The 17,606-nt window shown below is 44.2% G+C and overlaps 1 protein-coding gene across 11 annotated transcripts in view; it reads left to right on the top strand.

Moving 5' to 3' along the window:
* OSBPL5 (oxysterol binding protein like 5) overlaps window positions 1–17,606 on the top strand; it is a 1,112,782-nt gene that overhangs the window by 801,382 nt on the left and 293,794 nt on the right. For all 11 annotated transcript variants that reach the window (XM_069624153.1, XM_069624161.1, XM_069624156.1 and 8 more), the window contains one exon: window positions 6,645–6,837. In XM_069624153.1, the coding sequence (XP_069480254.1) occupies window positions 6,645–6,837 (193 nt within the window). The remainder of the gene's footprint in view (window positions 1–6,644; window positions 6,838–17,606) is intronic.

The following is a 17,606-nucleotide window of genomic DNA, read 5'->3' as shown; positions in this document are numbered from 1 at the left end:
CAGTTCATTTTGTAATACTATACGAGCAAGGCACAAAACATAATATGATGTTGTCTCCTTCCCCCACTTCTGCGTCTAACTTCCTATAACTCTTCGCTTCACATGCATTGCTTTCAAATACCCTTAACAGAGGTGCAAAGTGCTACAAAAGAAACAACACAAACTAACATTTATATGTACATTGTTAACACATTTCATCTCTAACTTTTAGCAATATGTCTATTAGGGTCTTACAACATTCTGATAATGGTAGTCATTCAATTAATGACCTTCTAATGGTTCATTATCGCCCCTATAGCACCAGGATAACAAGCACATATGATCTGTTCTTTCCTGTCAGCCCAGTCAAGCTCCTTGGTGAGATCATATCCTTCTAAAAGGCGACCCAAATCCATGTCCAGGTACTGTGTACCTTTAGGATTGGAATTATGAGGAAAAGATCTGCAGTGAATCCCAAAAGCATCATCTGCCTGTTTAGGGCCACTTCCGAAGTCTCCTAGTGCATTAGGAATCCTAGGTTGCGGCGATGATCCACAGTGTTCGGCAATAGTGCTCATAGAAGGTGCTCTGACTTTGACATGGAAAGTATGCTGTCCAGTTACAGCGTGATTGGGATCCCTCTGGCCCGGAATGCCACCTCCACAGGCATGAGACCCACAAAGAACAAACAAAGGTCTTTTGGGGCATCCGATTCTTTGCCCCTGCTCCTACTTCTCTCTCATTGTCTCTGCTTTAGACTTAGTACTTCTTTTTAATTCCCCCTTCACTCCCCTCGCCTCTTTTTCTTAAATTGTCTATCACTCAATCTTTTCAGGGCCTAAAAGGTCCTTGTATCCATCTGCCTATTCCTTTGACCGCCTCCCTCCACCTTTGTTTCTCACTGTGCTTGGCTCTCTGGTGGCTGCGGTCTCTTTCTTCGTATTCCTTCCTTGCAGTCATGCTGTCTTGTCCCAGCCTGCTCACCCTCCTAACTCTCTAAAGCTCTCCAGGCCAAGCTGCATTGCTTATATAGAGCGTCTTCATTCTCATCTGCCAGGACTACGTCGGAAAGGACCTGCACCTGGGGTCTCGCACCGATCCATATTATTACCGGAACCACTTGGTCTGTGTATGCACTTGTCTGCTGGATTACAACATGTCTGTCTCTTCCCTGGAATTGGTTACAGCTCACTCACAACCCCCTCCCCCAGGGGTTATGGCTGGATGATACCAAGACAAGCCCCAACACTTTCAAGAGCACTATGTAGGAGATGGGGTCCAGCTATTATTACGTGTGGCTACTTTTGGGAATGGTTGTACCACAGGGATGCCAGTATTTTAGATGCACTAATCATGCTTGGAGCTTCTCTTAAAGGGACAGGCACATATTACTTTTCAATGTGACAACCCCCTACCGAAAGACTGGTCAATGGTAGCATGAGCCATGGGAACCTCCTTGCACCGCCCCTGGCACAAGCATCACATAGCTGGTGAAAGCCCCCATTGGCATCCCACCCTTTACCCCAAGAGAACGGCATGGAACGTTGTAACATATACAACACCTTGCTTGCAGCTCCCCCAGTGGTGTCTAGCGAAATTATACTAAGAATGTCCATGTTTGCCTGTAGGCGTCCTTTGCTGTGGGCCATAGGAAATTGGTAGGGTTGTAAGGCAAGAAATCATTGGAGGACCCAAGCATTAGTGTTCTTGTTTCTGGAAAGCCAGGAAAGGGGCTCATAGTTAGTAATCAGGGTAAATTTGCATGCCATGAAATCTTTTTTTTAATGCTTCTCTCACCTCTTTTGACTGCATAGTTCCATTCCTTACGGAAGGGTTTGGGCATTATGCAAAGAATAGGATGCTCAAAACTGTTCCATTCCTGTGACATAACTGCACTAAATCCAACCCCAGAGGCATACATTTGTCCAGTATTATGAAGGGGGCGGATGACAAAGTGAGCTCCATAACCTCTTAAAGGCCTTCTCCAGCTTGTTAGTCCAGGTGATATTTTTGTACTTGGATCCTTTGAACCTATCTGTCAGAGATCCTGCCATTATGGAGAAGTGCAGAACGAATCATTCATAATATTGGAGTAGTGCCCAAATATCTCTGAATTCTCTTTTCGTCGCAGGTGGTGAGACTTTCTGGCTTAGCTCTATTGTGGCTTTTGTCAGTTGCACAGTACCGTTAACTACTATGAGCCCAGGTCCTTTGCCAAGGGTAAAGCCAGATGACACTTTCCAGGGTCCAATTTTTCTTAGGCTCTGGGTAACTGGGTACAAGTAATGCATAAGGTCTGCCTAGATTTTCCTGTACAACACATGCCATCCAGGTACATCCCTGAGTGTTTCTGGTGAGGCTGTAGAATGTTATGTTATGTTCAAATTGCTCACATGTCACGAGGGCCCAAAGGTATTAAAGCACTTACTTAATAATAAAAAAGGCATGTGGACAGAGAAACAGAATTATCAGTGGATACATTTCTGAAAAAGATAGTCTGCACAGATCTGGGGGGCATTTTCGAAGGATATGATCTCACCGAGGAGCTTGACTGGGTTGATGGTCCTTCGTTCCTCCTCCAATAAAGCAACCTTCCAGTCCTCTCCTCTACAGAACCCCAAGAGATTAAGTACTGAACACCCAAGAAGAGGAATGACATACAGAGAGAGTGGAGCTCTTGTATGACATCAGAGTACAGCTCAGATTGCAGTTGGATCATATGGAGGCCTGGGCAGAACGTTTCTCTGCAGGCCGTCCATGGATTTGATCATAGATTAGAATTCATATGGATCATGATGGGGTGTTTGCTGGGGTGATATTGCCACTGGTGGCAAGCAGTCGGCTCCAAAACTCGATTTGCCTATATATTGGCAAGAGTGTCTGCCGGGCTCATTTGCAGTTACAACTCTGATTAGGGACAGAATATAACTCTGCATCCTACTTTGGATGGACTATATTACATAAACCATTTGGAATTTACCAGGCCCAAGCTGTTGGTGTACCTGTTGAAAGACTGACATTTCTATGCATAATATCAAATAAAGGTATACCTAGAATATAGTATTACCCATGTGTTGGCCAATGTTTTAGTGTCCAGGAAATCCAGACATATGTTTGACCACAGCAATTGAACCTTTAATTGACAGGTTCTTTTTTAGATATTAATTCATTAATAAGTGTTGGCTAAAAAGCAGTCATTCAATTTGCCCCAGCTCTTATATTGACAGTAATCATAACCGGTCACAATAGTTTTGTAAATTTCTTTAATTCAAGTCTTTTGTTCCTTCTTATGATTTTTATAGTTAAATATTCACATTACTTCCATTGTTGTTCTCAGATTTGTTCCATTATAGTTCATTATACATATTTCCAGTCTGATAGCTACTGTTATGTACTCTTGAGTATACTTCTTGGCCTCTTGAGTACAAGAGTCTAATAGCTGTCTAATAGCTGCTTAGATCCAATTCTTCAGTCACTTTTTCAGTTTACTCACCAAACCAGGAGGGGATGGTTGAAGACAATTTTGCGAGAATTGTGAAGCAACATAATGATTTACTTGTTCCCACTTTTCATAATTCCAGTATAAGGCACACAATACAGCCAAGAGTTGCTTTGTATTGCCTGATGGGTGTATGGAAATCCATGTGTATCCTAATTCAACGTCTGAAGTCCACATGCCCGTTATCTGTCAACATGCTGAAAGACAGAAAGCAGGATGACAGCGCTCCTTAATCAAAGAAAAACACCTCAATGAACTGAAAATGTTGAGCAGAACCAACTGACCAAAGTGAGAGTTTATCCATGAACAGCTGCCCAAGGAGTAATACTTGAAGAAAGCATGTGGTGTTGACCTCATGGCCGACTTGAAAATGTCTTACTGGCAAAATTAGCATATGGGGAAGACCATCCAGGGAATAATATTTGAAAATGCATTACATCATTCTGCATGTTATAGCTGCTTGAGGGGCAGGCGTGAGTCCTCTGTAAGTAAAGAAAGGGCTGATTGAGGACTTAACTTTGGTATGATCTAGGCAAAATGTAAGGGCCCTGTTAACATCCAAAATATGCAGGATCCTCTCAGCATCTGAAAGAGGGTTCCAAAACACCACAGGTAAGCAGTGTTGGTTAATGTGAAACTCTTTCCCCACCTTAAGCAGGAAGCCACGGTGCACTCAGATCACCATACTGTTCATATGAAGGACCAGGAGCGGCTCTAGCAAACAGAGAGCCTGAATCAAACTCACTCTTTGGGCGAACACAAATGTTTAGTTTTGGTCATTAAGTTAACGTCAGCTGATGCTATTGGCTCCAAGGTCTGTGTGCCAAAGCTATTTAAAAAGTGTGCTTCCTGTCTGTGTCTGCTGATGTAGTGGAATGTTGAGACAGTGCCCTCAGCAAATTTTCCGTGAGTCAGTTGGGGCTTGAGAGCTGGATGTGAAGGTGTATGGCCAGAGAGCGTTTACTTCAGAGTAACTTCTTGTCCTACTGATCCTGGTCCTCGTTTAATCTGTAATGGATAAAAGGAATAAAGCACCTTGGACTAAGTCCTGCAGACGTAGAGCTTTCTACAGCAAAACCTCTACAACATTGTAATCCTTAGGGGTGAGGATACTTAATTGAAAGGAAGAAATAGGCCAACCCAATCAAATGCATCTTCACCACTGGGCTTTGAAGGCAGAAATAAGCAGATCCAAAATCTAGAAATGCACTGACAGCTCAAAGGTAAGTGCAACAGGACGCCAGCTTAGTTTGTTACCAGAAACAAAGGAAATTATATGATATGATAGTTTATTTATATACCGCCTATACACAATGTGTTTCAAAGCACTTCAAGGCACGGGGGATGAACAAGGGAAAATACAATGGGCCTCATTAGGAGTTTGGAAGTAGCCATGCTGTTTTTAGCGTAATGGCTACCCCCAAACCGGGCACCGGGTCCCAAAAATTGGAATTACCGGGCCATGCCGACTTTAGCTGGCCCAGTAATTCCCATTCTCGGGACCAGGTACATCCCCATTCCCATTTGAGCCCCCATAGGGCTCAATGGGAGTGGGAAAGGATGCTAACCACGGGCCCGTTGTTAGCATCCTGGACTGCTAGCGGGTCCCGCTCTGCACGTCTGGTCTGGCCAGGCATCCAGAGCGGGACCCGCTGCAGACCTCGTAATGTGGTGGCCCGGAATGAACGGTGCTGGTCCCTTACCAGCACTGTTCATTCCGTGGCCGCCTACCTAATGAGGCCCAATGACATTCTTACAGGCATGAACAACAAGAATGTGAAATTAACTATCGTACTCGGCCTGGCAACATTTCAGATACTGCAAGAGCTAAGACACAGATAGGAATGAAATGGGAAACAGACAGGCTACTACCGTACTAGGCCTGACGACATTTCTGGTAGAGCCGGAATATTACAAGAGGTAAGGGAGGAGAAAAGAGGGAGAGGAACAAAACAAGCTACTATCGTTCTAGGCCTGACAACATTTCAGATAGTGCTGGATGGGGGGGGGGAGAACAATTATGAGAGGGGGGCTGAACATTTCAATAGGTTGACTCTTTTTCCAGATACCAAGGGCCTAACCTGGTCCTTAGGCTGACAAACTCAGGGAAAGGGTGTTGAAACAGACCCCCTATTTAAGAACAAAAAATGTTGTGCAGTCACAGAGTCTATGAAGGATCATGAGTGTATGCAGCAGATCTGAGACCCAACACAAGTTGGGCAACCGAGACCCTATCAGACTGATGAGGATGGTGGCAATGTGCCACATATTTCTATTAGACCAAAGCCACTCAAGAGAGCGGCATAAAGGCATGGGAATGCTGGCCATGCCAAGCGAGGAGAAAGGCTATACCTAGAGATTTCTTCCCATCACATTCCAGGTGGCATACAGAGGACAGCTTTTATTCATTAGAAGAAAAAGATCCACCAGTTAACCTCCTCACCATTAAAAGAGTTCATCTACCAATAGGGAAAGCTGCACAGGAGATGGACATAGCCTACTGGACGTATGTTCGGTTGTAAGCTCAATAGTCGTATTATGGGCCCCAGCTACAAGAAAGAAAAAAAGGCTTTAGCGTGGCCATGATCAGAATAATCTACGACTGGGGGGGTCATACACAGCTTCCGTCATTTGGTTGCAAAACTGCCCATATACGAAAATCTGTCCTATCAACAATAAGAATGCACCTTAAAGCTGTAATTAAGGAGAGGCCATCTTTAGAAGCTGGCAGCCACCGCCACTGGTGACATGGACAGTCTCAAGTGCCTAAGCTAATATACAAAGGATATGCTAATAACCCTTTTTATAGAACATGACTGGATGCCCTGTGAGTCACTTGTTGTAGCTGTCTTCCTCCTCAGCCTCCTACACTTGTTCCTACACTTCTCTGTTGACAGTGTCATAGAATAGGGAGGTCTGTATGTGTCTGAGTGGGGATAAAATGGAATGAGGTAATTGGATGTCTTTATGCACACTCCTACGCACCACTGATCTCTGTGTTACTGTACATACTGTGCCCTCAGTGCCCAACAGCCTTGGTCACATATTGCATTTACATATCATTTTGATTTCCATTCATGTTTGCAAGCTCTGAGTCAGTTTTCTAGAGAGAGAGAGTGGGCTTGACTGAAATGGTCTGAATACTAAACCCTTTCTTTCTTTGAAGACTTAATGAATCTGCACTGGAGAATGACGCCTTTTCTGATAAATCCGAAAAAGACAACATCGAAGAATCGGAAAATGAGACTCATGAAAACAGCCGGAAGACCAGTGATAGCGACCAGTCCGAACTGCAGGATCTCTCTCCCGACAGGGAGGGGACGACCTACATAGAGCAGATATACGAAGAATTTGGTGAGGTAAGAGAAGCCGACAATATGAGCCCCTTATGTAAGAGGTGTGTGGTGGACACCCCTGCAGCGGCTGCAGCACAGAGTGTCCCCCACTATTCATGGACCCAAGGAGTTGCAGGGGCCACTCACTATATTGTGCTGAGGGCCCCTTTGTTTTGTGTTGCGCTACTGTTTGCTAACGGTGAACTCTTATAGTATAACGAACCACAGTTCATTGTTACATTTTACATCTAATACTGACACAAACTTTGTTTATAATTCATAAGCACTCATTAGTTCCTCGGAACGTGATGTGCATGCTATGGTTTAAGCTTATGTTCCGAGCAAGATGTTGGCTGTTCTGGCTCCCCCCCTGCTACCCTTTTCCCCACCACCAAAACCTCCTGCCACCACCACCCAAGATACAACTTTTTTACGTACCAGCCTCCTCTGTCGCTCCGCACCCCTATCTACTGCTCCGATATACCTCACGGCACCATGGAAATGGAAAAGGAGTTGGTCAGTTCTTCCTAGAGCTCTCTTTGCCATTTCCCTGGCAGCCATTTTCTCAGACTTTTTTCCATTGGTTTTTTGACTGAAAATCTTTGCTCTTGCTGCACAATCTTTTTCTTTCAAAACAGAAAATGCCATCAACCCGCCCTCCAAATCTCATCCCATGGTGCTAATAGAAAAAATGCCTTTCATGACAATCTGTACAAGGTCCTGCCACAAAAAGGAAGTATTGGCTAATGGTTACCTGCAATAAATACAGAAAATCACCACCTCATATTCTTATTAAAATAGTTATGACATCACTCTTCAAATTTCATAGGAAAAGGACATCACTACTAAACTGCAGTGGACTTATGACAGTTGAGATGTGTCCCATTGCCTGCTGCAACAGCCAGGTCAGAGTGTCAAAGGCAGCTCCTTAAACAGAATGGCGGCTTCTGGTCAAACACTTACATTTTGACATACTTTTCAGATTCTTTCCTTCTGAGCATTCTTTCATTGACAACTGTCATTGGTTGAGAAGGACACGTATGTGGTAGTATGCATGTTTATACATATATGAATGTGCCTCACTGAGGCCTCACTGCCATGGCGGAAAAAATAAAGAAGACCATTGACTCCAAGACTGGGAGGCATACAACAAAAAAAGATAAGGGCTTAGGCTGATTCTAAGTTTCGGAAGGTCCTTTAGTTGACATGGGTTTATCAGTGGAGCATTCCAGAGCCGAGATGCTTGGACATTGAAAGTTCTACCACTCGTTTGCGCTCTCTTGAATTTAGGCACTACCAGATGGTAGACTGGAACAGCAAAGACACCTATTGGATGTATACAAACAGATCACCTGCATTAAACACCGTGGACCAATACCACCCAGGGCCTTGTGGACCATGCACAATGTTTTAATCAAAATCCTCTTCTTCACTGGAGGCCAATGCAAGCTCCTAAGAGCAGGAGAGGCATGATCACTCCTGTTCAGGGCCATTACCAATCTGGCTGCCACATTCTGCACCAGTTCCAGTCACCTGATGTTAAGTTTCAGATAGCCTGGGGTGCAATATGCTATCCTTGAGGAGATACAAGTAGCTTTATGTACCGCACTGCTGAAGTTAGTTCACAGAGCAGCAATCCATCTGCATGCAAAGTTGATTTTTAAACTACGTGTTTTCTTCTGATTCAAATTTTTAGCTGCAATGCATGACAAGCTGCACATCTTCCTGGTTCCTCTGGTTTGGTTATGGCTCTCCTCTGCAATACTCCCATATCCCCATAGCATTCACCAGGGGTACTTTATTCCAACTATTTACTGGTCGATTGCATTGTGCCGGGCGGGCGATTGCTTCAGCAAGCTCAAGACGAAAGGACAGTCCGGTTAGGCAGTAAGTAGGGGAAAAGGGGAGTGGAGGAATGCAGTAGAGAGAGGGTGGGTCAATTATGGAACACGAGTGCCTGGCGCATGCTTGACTGGCCTATAGAGCACCACACAGTGCCCAAATAGTCAGCACCAGTAATGGACTTTTTTTGGCCAATGTGGCAAAGCGGTTTGACTGCAAGGCAGCAATCTGTCTATGGGCTAACTTTAGCCCTGAGGACCTGATGTGTAGGCAACCAGCTGCGTCTGCAGGCTGATATTTGGTGGCTTGGAAGGGGCCCAATGCATGAACAAAGGCCATGCTCCCATGAAAGGAACCATTGTCTATGGCCACTGGCCATAGCCAGCCCCACTATGGGTGTCTTGGGGAACGCTCAAAGGCGTGTTGCATGGCTGAAGGCCTTACCTAAGGAAATGTGACCAGTGTCCATGGCCAGGCCCCTCAGTTGTCCTGGGCACATTTATCACTGGTCGTGCTAAAGGTTATAGATAATAGAGGGGCTATGGCGTGGGCGAAGACCATGCCACAATGAGCATGGTGGTCAGTGGCCACTGTGGGTGCCCGACGCAATATAGGCAATGTATATGGCTGCACGCCATAGCCAGTTTTTTCTATGGGAAGCAATGAACCCGTGTGTGATGGCAGTGCCTAGCACTCACTGCAAATAAAGAGGTGGCCACAATATGTGCTAGTATAGGTATAGAGACATCATAAAGGGTTATACCCGATGTGTGATAGATAGCATTGGTATTAAATGTAGTATGCCCATGCTCTAATAGATATATTCATGTAGCAATCACCTCCGAGTCAGGGGCATACATGACCGGTAACGGCACGCCAGTCCGAGCCTAGGCAGGCCCGAACAAAGCGAAGGGCTCAGCGAGGGCTGCATGCCATTACCAGCCATGTACGCACCCCCGACATGGGGGTGATAGCTAATCACACTTCGCACCCCAGGGTTTGCCCTGGGTGCAAATAATTACATTTTTTTGGGGGGAGGGGATGGGCTGCACATATCATGCAGTGTCAATCTCCCTAGGAAAAAAAGACATCCCTTTGGCCGCGTGCAGGAGCAGCATCGGGACCGGAGCACAAAGTTCCAGTCCAGTAGGTAAGTGGGAAAGGAGGGGGGATGGGGAAAGGGTATGATTTGGTTTGGGGGCTGAGGGGAGGATGGGGAGGCAGCAGGAACAGACTCCTTGTTGCCTCCCTGTAATCAAGATGTTGCCACCGGGGGGAAGGGCTGCGGCTTCCTGGAAAGATCGGGTTGGTATACAGTATATTCTCGCCCGCTCTTCCAGCCACCTGATTGGCTGAGCGTCCTTCCGCGGGTTACGAATGCTACATATGCACAATGTATTGATATAAGCTATGTATGCAAACTGCTATTACAGATGCCTTACACAATCCACTTTACAAGAGCTCTGCAATTAAAAGTGCCACACACACACTTCAGACACAGGTCTTTCATGTTAATGAGGTAGTGAGAAAACAAGCATGAACAAAGGAAACAGTTATGGCTTTTGTATTGGCATTGGATATGCATTTGCCAGGCACTGTCATCAAATCCCATGGCACTTACGCCATTTGCCAGCGGTGGTCACCACATGGTCAGGAACCAATTTTTGCCATGTCTCGTCATGACACCCCCAGATACGGGCACCATATAGCACATTGTATTGCAGGAATTCCTACCATACACCAGGAGAGGGTTATCCTATGCTTCGGTACTAAGGTCACTAGAAATATTGCCAGTGAAAGTGAGGGGCTCACACTATTGTAATGAGAATGACCCAGTGAGTGTTCATATATATCACAATGTGTGCCTGCTGGAGTAGATTGGCTGTGTGGCCATTCTACACAGAGTTGACCCTTCATTCCTTATTTTTTTTTTTTTTTTTTTTTTTATTATTTAAAGTGTAGTATTTTTAGTTTCATTTTAAACTTTTATCACACTTTCCAAATCACTTCAATCCGTGTCCTTTCCTTTCTTTTCACCGTGATTGTTTTTTTTTTTTTGCATCCATCTTCTCCTACGTTTTTTTTTTTTTTTTTTTTTCCTTTTTTTTTTTTTTTTTTTTTTTTTTTTTCCTCATTTGATGAAACCGGATGTATTACGGCTTTCCTCTGCTAGTTCATTATCTTTATCTTTGAGGATTTTGTCCAGAAAGTTTATACCCGCACATGAGAATCGTGGATTGTGTCCTTGGATAAAATAGTCCCATCGTTCCTCGTCGTTGCATTGGGTTGTTGTTGACATATACTTTGATAACAAACGCTTTCTGACCATTGAAACGGCGGTGCAGTTCATCAAGAGATGTATCGGAGTCTCTTGGTGCGACTCTATTTGGCAGAACCTGCAGCGCCCCTCATTAATGCCTCTTCCTCCAGTTCTGTTTTTATATTCGTTTGTTGGGTAGACTCCCAACCGGATTTTTAGTAGTGTTGCTCTATGTATTTTTGATGGAAATTTTGCTAGGTACTCTGGAAGCATATTTCTTTTTCTATGTTCAACTGCCATGGAGTTTACATTCGATAGCTTCATTTTGGCCTCTCTTGTTGCAATCCAGTCCTGTCTCATGAGCTTTTCTTTTACTTTGCTGGGATTGGTAATCAGTTCTTCTTTCGATGAGTCCAATTTTGTTAGTATTTGAGACCATTCTCTTTTCCAATGGTTAAGGTAGATTGAGCTTTTGTCTACTCCTTTCGTTGCCAATAGTTTATAGCTATCGGCCGGACTGGTTTCACATATTTTCCTCAATAAGCATAATGATTTCCATTTCATTGTAGCTTCGAGTGACTCGAGGCCCAGTTCCGCTCTAATAGCCACTATCGGAGTACACCTTGGAAGCTTCAATACTGGTTTCCAAAACCCACTTTCCAGTTTCGACCATAATTTATGTGATAGATTCAGACCGGCTTCACTTCCGTATGCTAAGGAGGGCAGAACTTTTTGAACATAGAACAATCTTACTGGTACCAGTGAAAATTTTCCATATTTGCCATCCAAAACCCTTCCTTGTGCGCTTAGATTTCTGACTTTTACTTGCAGAGTATCTACCCAACTCTTTTCCACTGTCGAGGAGTTGAGTCCGATTCCTAAGTATTTTATCATCTGTATTTGTTCAAGAGGTTCTCCTGCTATATGCCATTTAAATTTTTTTCTTATGGCGTTGTTCTTGCCGTTTATAGTCAGGATCTTTGATTTTCCCACATTGATTGTCAAATCATTTTTTTGCATGTAGGTTTGTAGGTTGTTTATGAGTCGTTGCAGCCCTATTCTTGTTTCATCTAATAATACTATGTCGTCTGCATAGCATATTATCGCCACTTCCTGGTTGTTAATTTTTGGACTGAAGTGTCTTGTGCCTGAAGTAATTTCTGGAATATCGGCTATGAACAATTTGAACAGTGTTGCTGCAAGCGGACAACCTTGCTTCACTCCCTTGTTGATACTGATGTTGGCCGTCAGATCCCCTCGGTCGTTTACTCTGATTTGGGTAGTCGTGCTTTGATGTAACGCCCTTATTGGGTTCAGTAAGTCCGCAGGACAAGACCAGGATTTTAGCTTTTCCCATAGCTTTCTTCTGTTTACTGAGTCAAATGCTTGACTTAGATCAATAAAAGCCAAGTGTAGTTCTTTTTTAAATTCTATTGCGTTGGTTTTTAGCATGGATATGATAAACAGGTTTAAATCCGTTCCTGTACGCTTTGTGAACCCTGTTTGGCGCGGGTCAATAATGTTATTCGTCTCTGCCCATTTTGTCAGACTTTTCTGTAAATCTGCTGCAAACAGTTTTCCTGTTGTTGCTAATAGCGAGATAGGTCGGTAGTTTGAAGGCAAATCACGTTGACCCTTTTTATATATAGGCACTGTTATACTTTTTGTCCAAGTTTCTGGAATCTTTCTTTGTTGTACAATGCTAGTGAATAAGATGTTTATTATCACTGCCCATGATTTTGGATCTTTCTTCAGATGGATATTCGTCAGCCCGTCAGGGCCTGCAGCGGAGGAATCTTTTAATTTCCGAATTGCAATTTCAATTTCCCCCTCATCCATCATGTTCCTCCAAGTATGTTTTTTGATGTATTTATGGCTTCGACCATGATTTTGCATTGGTTCACCTGCCCTTGTTTTGGCCCAAACATGGGAAAATGCTCGCGTTTGTTAAATTTGTTTTTCTTTCTAGAATCGATGTCTCTTGTTTCGACTAAGGGATCAACGTCTCGTTTAGTCATGTTGTCATTACTCAAATCTTCAACGAGATCGTCAGCAATTATTTCCTTACACTTCGTGTTTTCACTGGTGCTGCTTGATCGAATTCTTGCCTCGACCAATTCAATCACTCTTGTTTTTAATGACGTAACTTTATTCGATTTTGCACTGTGAGTTAGAGCTGGGCAGTCTTCTTGGTTTTCTATATCATTACTCTCGAGAGTACTTATGTTGGGTCTATTTTCTGTCGTGACCGTTTGTTTTGAAGTAGCTACCGGGTTTAGTGGTTTTGTATTCCTCTCTGCAGACTCGATGGATTTCCGCATCCATTTCAATGAGTCTAGTAAGGCATTTGTCAAGATATCTTTTTCATGCCTATCTCCACTTGCCAGATCGAACAGTCTCCTTTGCCATGCTGCTGAGGTTTCTGCTTCTTGATTTAACCTCGCTTCCAGTTTCAGCGCTGTTATTTCCTGGGCGGTTAGCTTAGTGAGCATTAAGGCTACAAGAGCGTTGTTGTCCTTTACGTTTTCACTGATGGACTCGTACAGTTTCGTAAATGGAGCTAAAGAGATTGTTAAAGCGGCCATTATGTTATTCTGCAATTGTGTTCCTATTTGTGGGTCATTGATATTTGTACTCTCTTTTGTATTTCCTGTTGTTTTCTTTTCATAGCTCTTTGGGTTAGTGATATCTTGAGTCTTTCTTTGTGGTGAACGTTCGTCTGTTTGTGTTGCGATGCATCTCATTGTGGAGTTTTCGCCAATCTTATCCCCTTGTTGAGATTGGGCATCAGGGAAATGGCGCCTTTTTTCGAATGTTGAATGCAGTGATCTTTTGTCAGTTGGTGTATAAGTCGATATATCAGCATCTTCAAAATTAAGAAAGTGCTGAGTTCTTAAATCCCTGCACGGGGTCTTCTCAGTTCGCAGTCCGTAGGCGCCAATCGTTGTTTTTGTTCTTGTTCCTAGGTCTTTCGGGGCGCCTCTCCCAGGGGAGGGACTGCTTTCCTGGCAATGTTTTAATCTAATACCTGATGTTGTTCTCTTCGTTGTGTTTCCTTCCATTGTTTTAATAAAATGTTCTCTCCATTCATGTTCTCCAATCTCTTCCGCGATGGAGTTTTCCTGACCGCTATTTTTAAGAGTGGGTCTTTTCCCAATTAGGGGGGAATGTAGTTTTTTCTTTGCTGACTGAAGAAACTGATTTGTCAGTCTGTGTGGGTCAAACCCTTCTTTCTGCATAGGTCCACTGTTCAGCAAGCTTTGCTTGATTAATGAATCCAGTTTATTATAATCGTTCTCATTTGGTCCAGCTTCCGTTTGAGCCTTTATGTTGTTTGTTTGTTCTTCGGCGACAATCGAGACATCGTGTGAGATTATGCTGCTGCCGGTCTTATGATTCTCTCCTTTTTCACTTGTCGATAGTATTTCGGATGCGTCTGAATACACTGATTCGTCCAAGTCTTTATTATGTAATTGTGTGACTATTTCAGTGTTATTTGCGCTGGTGCAATCTATATCTCCGATAGTCAATTGTATATTATTTTTTGGATATAGCTCTAGCTGAGTTTCTGCGGGATCTACTCCCTCATGTTCACTACTTGTTGTTGTTTGGCTACCCTCGTTCCTTTCTTCCACGGGCGGGTTTACTTTCATTTCATCGTCTTCCGTTCTTGAGTCTGCTACGTTCTGCTGAGCTTCCACCAATATACCAAGATCTATTAGTTCGGCGTCTGTCACGTTTAGCAGTTCAACTGTCATTGGTGTTATTGGGTCTGGGTCTTCGCAGTGTTGTTCCTTTTCGTTTATACTCTGTTGTGCTACTGCGTTTTTGCCCATGGATGAAAACTGTGTTTTATCTACACGCTCTGTAGTTGACTTTTCTCTATCTGCATTCTCACAAACAACCTTTCCTTCATCATAATTTTGAATGAATGTGTTTGTAAGTGCGGATGCAGATGTCAATTTGAGTGAGAAGATATTCAAATCTCGTTTAGTTGCGTGCCTCCTCTGTTCACTCCCTCCCATTTCTGTGGTTTCTAAGTTTTTGGGCAAATCAATATTTGAAAGTCTAGAAAAGGCAGCAATCTTACCTCTTTCTTTGTGAGTTTCGTGACTATGTCCCGGCCTCTCTCTTTGTTGATGAGGAAGTCTTGAATTAGCTCTTGTTATTGGGCGGGCTATTGCCCCTCCTATTGAGATATTGCTGTTGTCAATCGATGTTGGAGCTATCGAGGCCATTATTTCTCCGCCTCACTTTGTAGTTGCCTTATTGAATTCAAACCGTAGGGTATCTCTTGTGGCTGTTGTTTGAGCTTCGATTCCTTCACTGTTGGTATATTTACCTGTAGACGCACTATTAAACTTACCAGCGGGGATCAAAGAGATAGAGATCTCCGCAGTCTCCCCGAGTTTAAGTGGTGCACCCCAGCACCCAACAGCCGCACAACAGCCAACGCCCTCTACCCCTGCCGGGCTCAACGCCGCGAGGGTGAATGCGGCTGCGTTATGAGTGAGAGTGCAGTCACGTGATGGATCACGTGGTCTCCAGCCGGCTCCGCCCCCTCCAGGGAACGAAGCGAAGACCAGCAAGAGTCGTAATAGACTCGCAGTGCTGTGGGTCACTTTGCCGCTTTTGCCGCTTCAAATGTCCAGGTAAGTAAGAATAATGTTCCTTTCACAATGAACGCACCGCTCGACTGAATGCGGCTGCGTTATGAGTGAGAGTGCAGTCACGTGATGGATCACGTGGTCTCCAGCCGGCTCCGCCCCCTCCAGGGAACGAAGCGAAGACCAGCAAGAGTCGTAATAGACTCGCAGTGCTGTGGGTCACTTTGCCGCTTTTGCCGCTTCAAATGTCCAGGTAAGTAAGAATAATGTTCCTTTCACAATGAACGCACCGCTCGACTGAATGCGGCTGCGTTATGAGTGAGAGTGCAGTCACGTGATGGATCACGTGGTCTCCAGCCGGCTCCGCCCCCTCCAGGGAACGAAGCGAAGACCAGCAAGAGTCGTAATAGACTCGCAGTGCTGTGGGTCACTTTGCCGCTTTTGCCGCTTCAAATGTCCAGGTAAGTAAGAATAATGTTCCTTTCACAATGCACTCAATGCACTCAATGCACCAGACACTGTAGAGTCGGTAGAATCTTTCATAACACCAGCATTGTTACCCTACATGGCAGCGCCAAGAAGCAACCACCACTCAAAAGGCAAGCTTTAATTATGAGTTTATTAACATGACACCTTGATGCCATGGAAGTAAAAGCACTTTTCATTGAAACATTGGAAATATACTGACGATAAATGTAAGAATTATCTTTCAGGTGCATTAATTCCGATAGATGTACCTTTTGGAAACTGTCATGATATGATATGATAGGTTATTTATTACGCGCTTAATAGCCAGAGGTTTCTAAGCGCGGACCCGGGGATTGAGCCTGTGTTGCTCCGTGTACTCTTGCTTCCAAGGCGAGCACGTTGCCGCAGAGCTATCCTCCCGAGACAGTGCGCCGAGCCACTGGCATCAGACCACTTCTCTCTGCCTGTGCAATGCAAACTGTGTGCACCATCGGCCCCGCTGCTGCTATATTCATACATGGAGCAATCGGGCTTGTTTTCCCACAGTGTCAATGTTGCCACCTTATCATTTTAGAAGGCTTTGGGACAATGCAGAATTTAACAAGCACTCCGATCAAAACATGCCATTGTTTCAAAGACATCTGTTGATTCTGCTGTGCCAAGAAACATTAAGCTGACATGCCAAGTGCTCCCTAGCTGGCAGCCCCCTTTGCCAGGTCTGCCTGGCAAATGAGCTCGGGCAGCTTTTGCAATTGAGAGAGCAAGACAGAGCGCCATATGCCTTCAGAGCTGCGCATTTGCTCCTTTGTTACTGAAATGTTGGTCTGGGGCTGTACTCGCCTCCATGGTCCTTGTGGTGTTTGTTTTGGCAGACCAATACTTTGGAGGTATTCCCAAAACGTCCTATTCTGTAAAGGGAACACCACTTTTGCGAGAATATTGGCGTTGAGCTTGAAGCAGTGGCATTGCTGGCACCTGATGTCGCATTCCGTAGGTTGTCTTAATGCCACAGCACGCGTCACCGCTAGACTGGTCTGTAAATAAGAGCGCCTTCCCACCAGAGTAGCATAGCCCAGGATGTGTCTTGGCTTCAGGATGGATCTGCATGTTGAGTGCATGCTGTGGAACTGTATGCGCTGCCTGTGCGTTGGAGAGAGGTACGGGTGTGGTTTGGGATGGGTCATCCTTTAATTCTTCTGATGGGAAATAATTGAGTCACTTTACAATTGGTAATGCCAGCACCTATCAGATCAGTGATGGAATGTAGTTCCCAGTCTCCAGGTACTTTTCCATGTGGGTTTAGTTAATTCATTAAGATGAACTCATTAAGTCCAGTACATTTCACACAATGTAATGACCGGATACCCTTGCCAAGGCTAACTGATCAACCCCTTCACATCTCAACAGAGCACATTCAGTGAACTTTATGGCTAGAGCACTATGTACATAACTCTGCCCTCCTCAACATGGAATTATTCTTTTATAGAATTTCCAGTGGTGAGGAAACTAAAGTGACTGTTGCAGTTATCAAAATCTTACACAATGGTAAAACTATTCGGGAGAGATCTTAGTTTTTAGTCTGTTGAAACATTATGAGAAAATGATTAAATTAGTCT

This window comes from Ambystoma mexicanum, chromosome 11 (assembly GCF_040938575.1).
Source record: "Ambystoma mexicanum isolate Mex_15411 chromosome 11, UKY_AmexF1_1, whole genome shotgun sequence".
NCBI classification, from domain to species: Eukaryota; Metazoa; Chordata; class Amphibia; order Caudata; family Ambystomatidae; genus Ambystoma; species Ambystoma mexicanum.
This window is presented reverse-complemented; position numbering and strand designations above follow the sequence as displayed.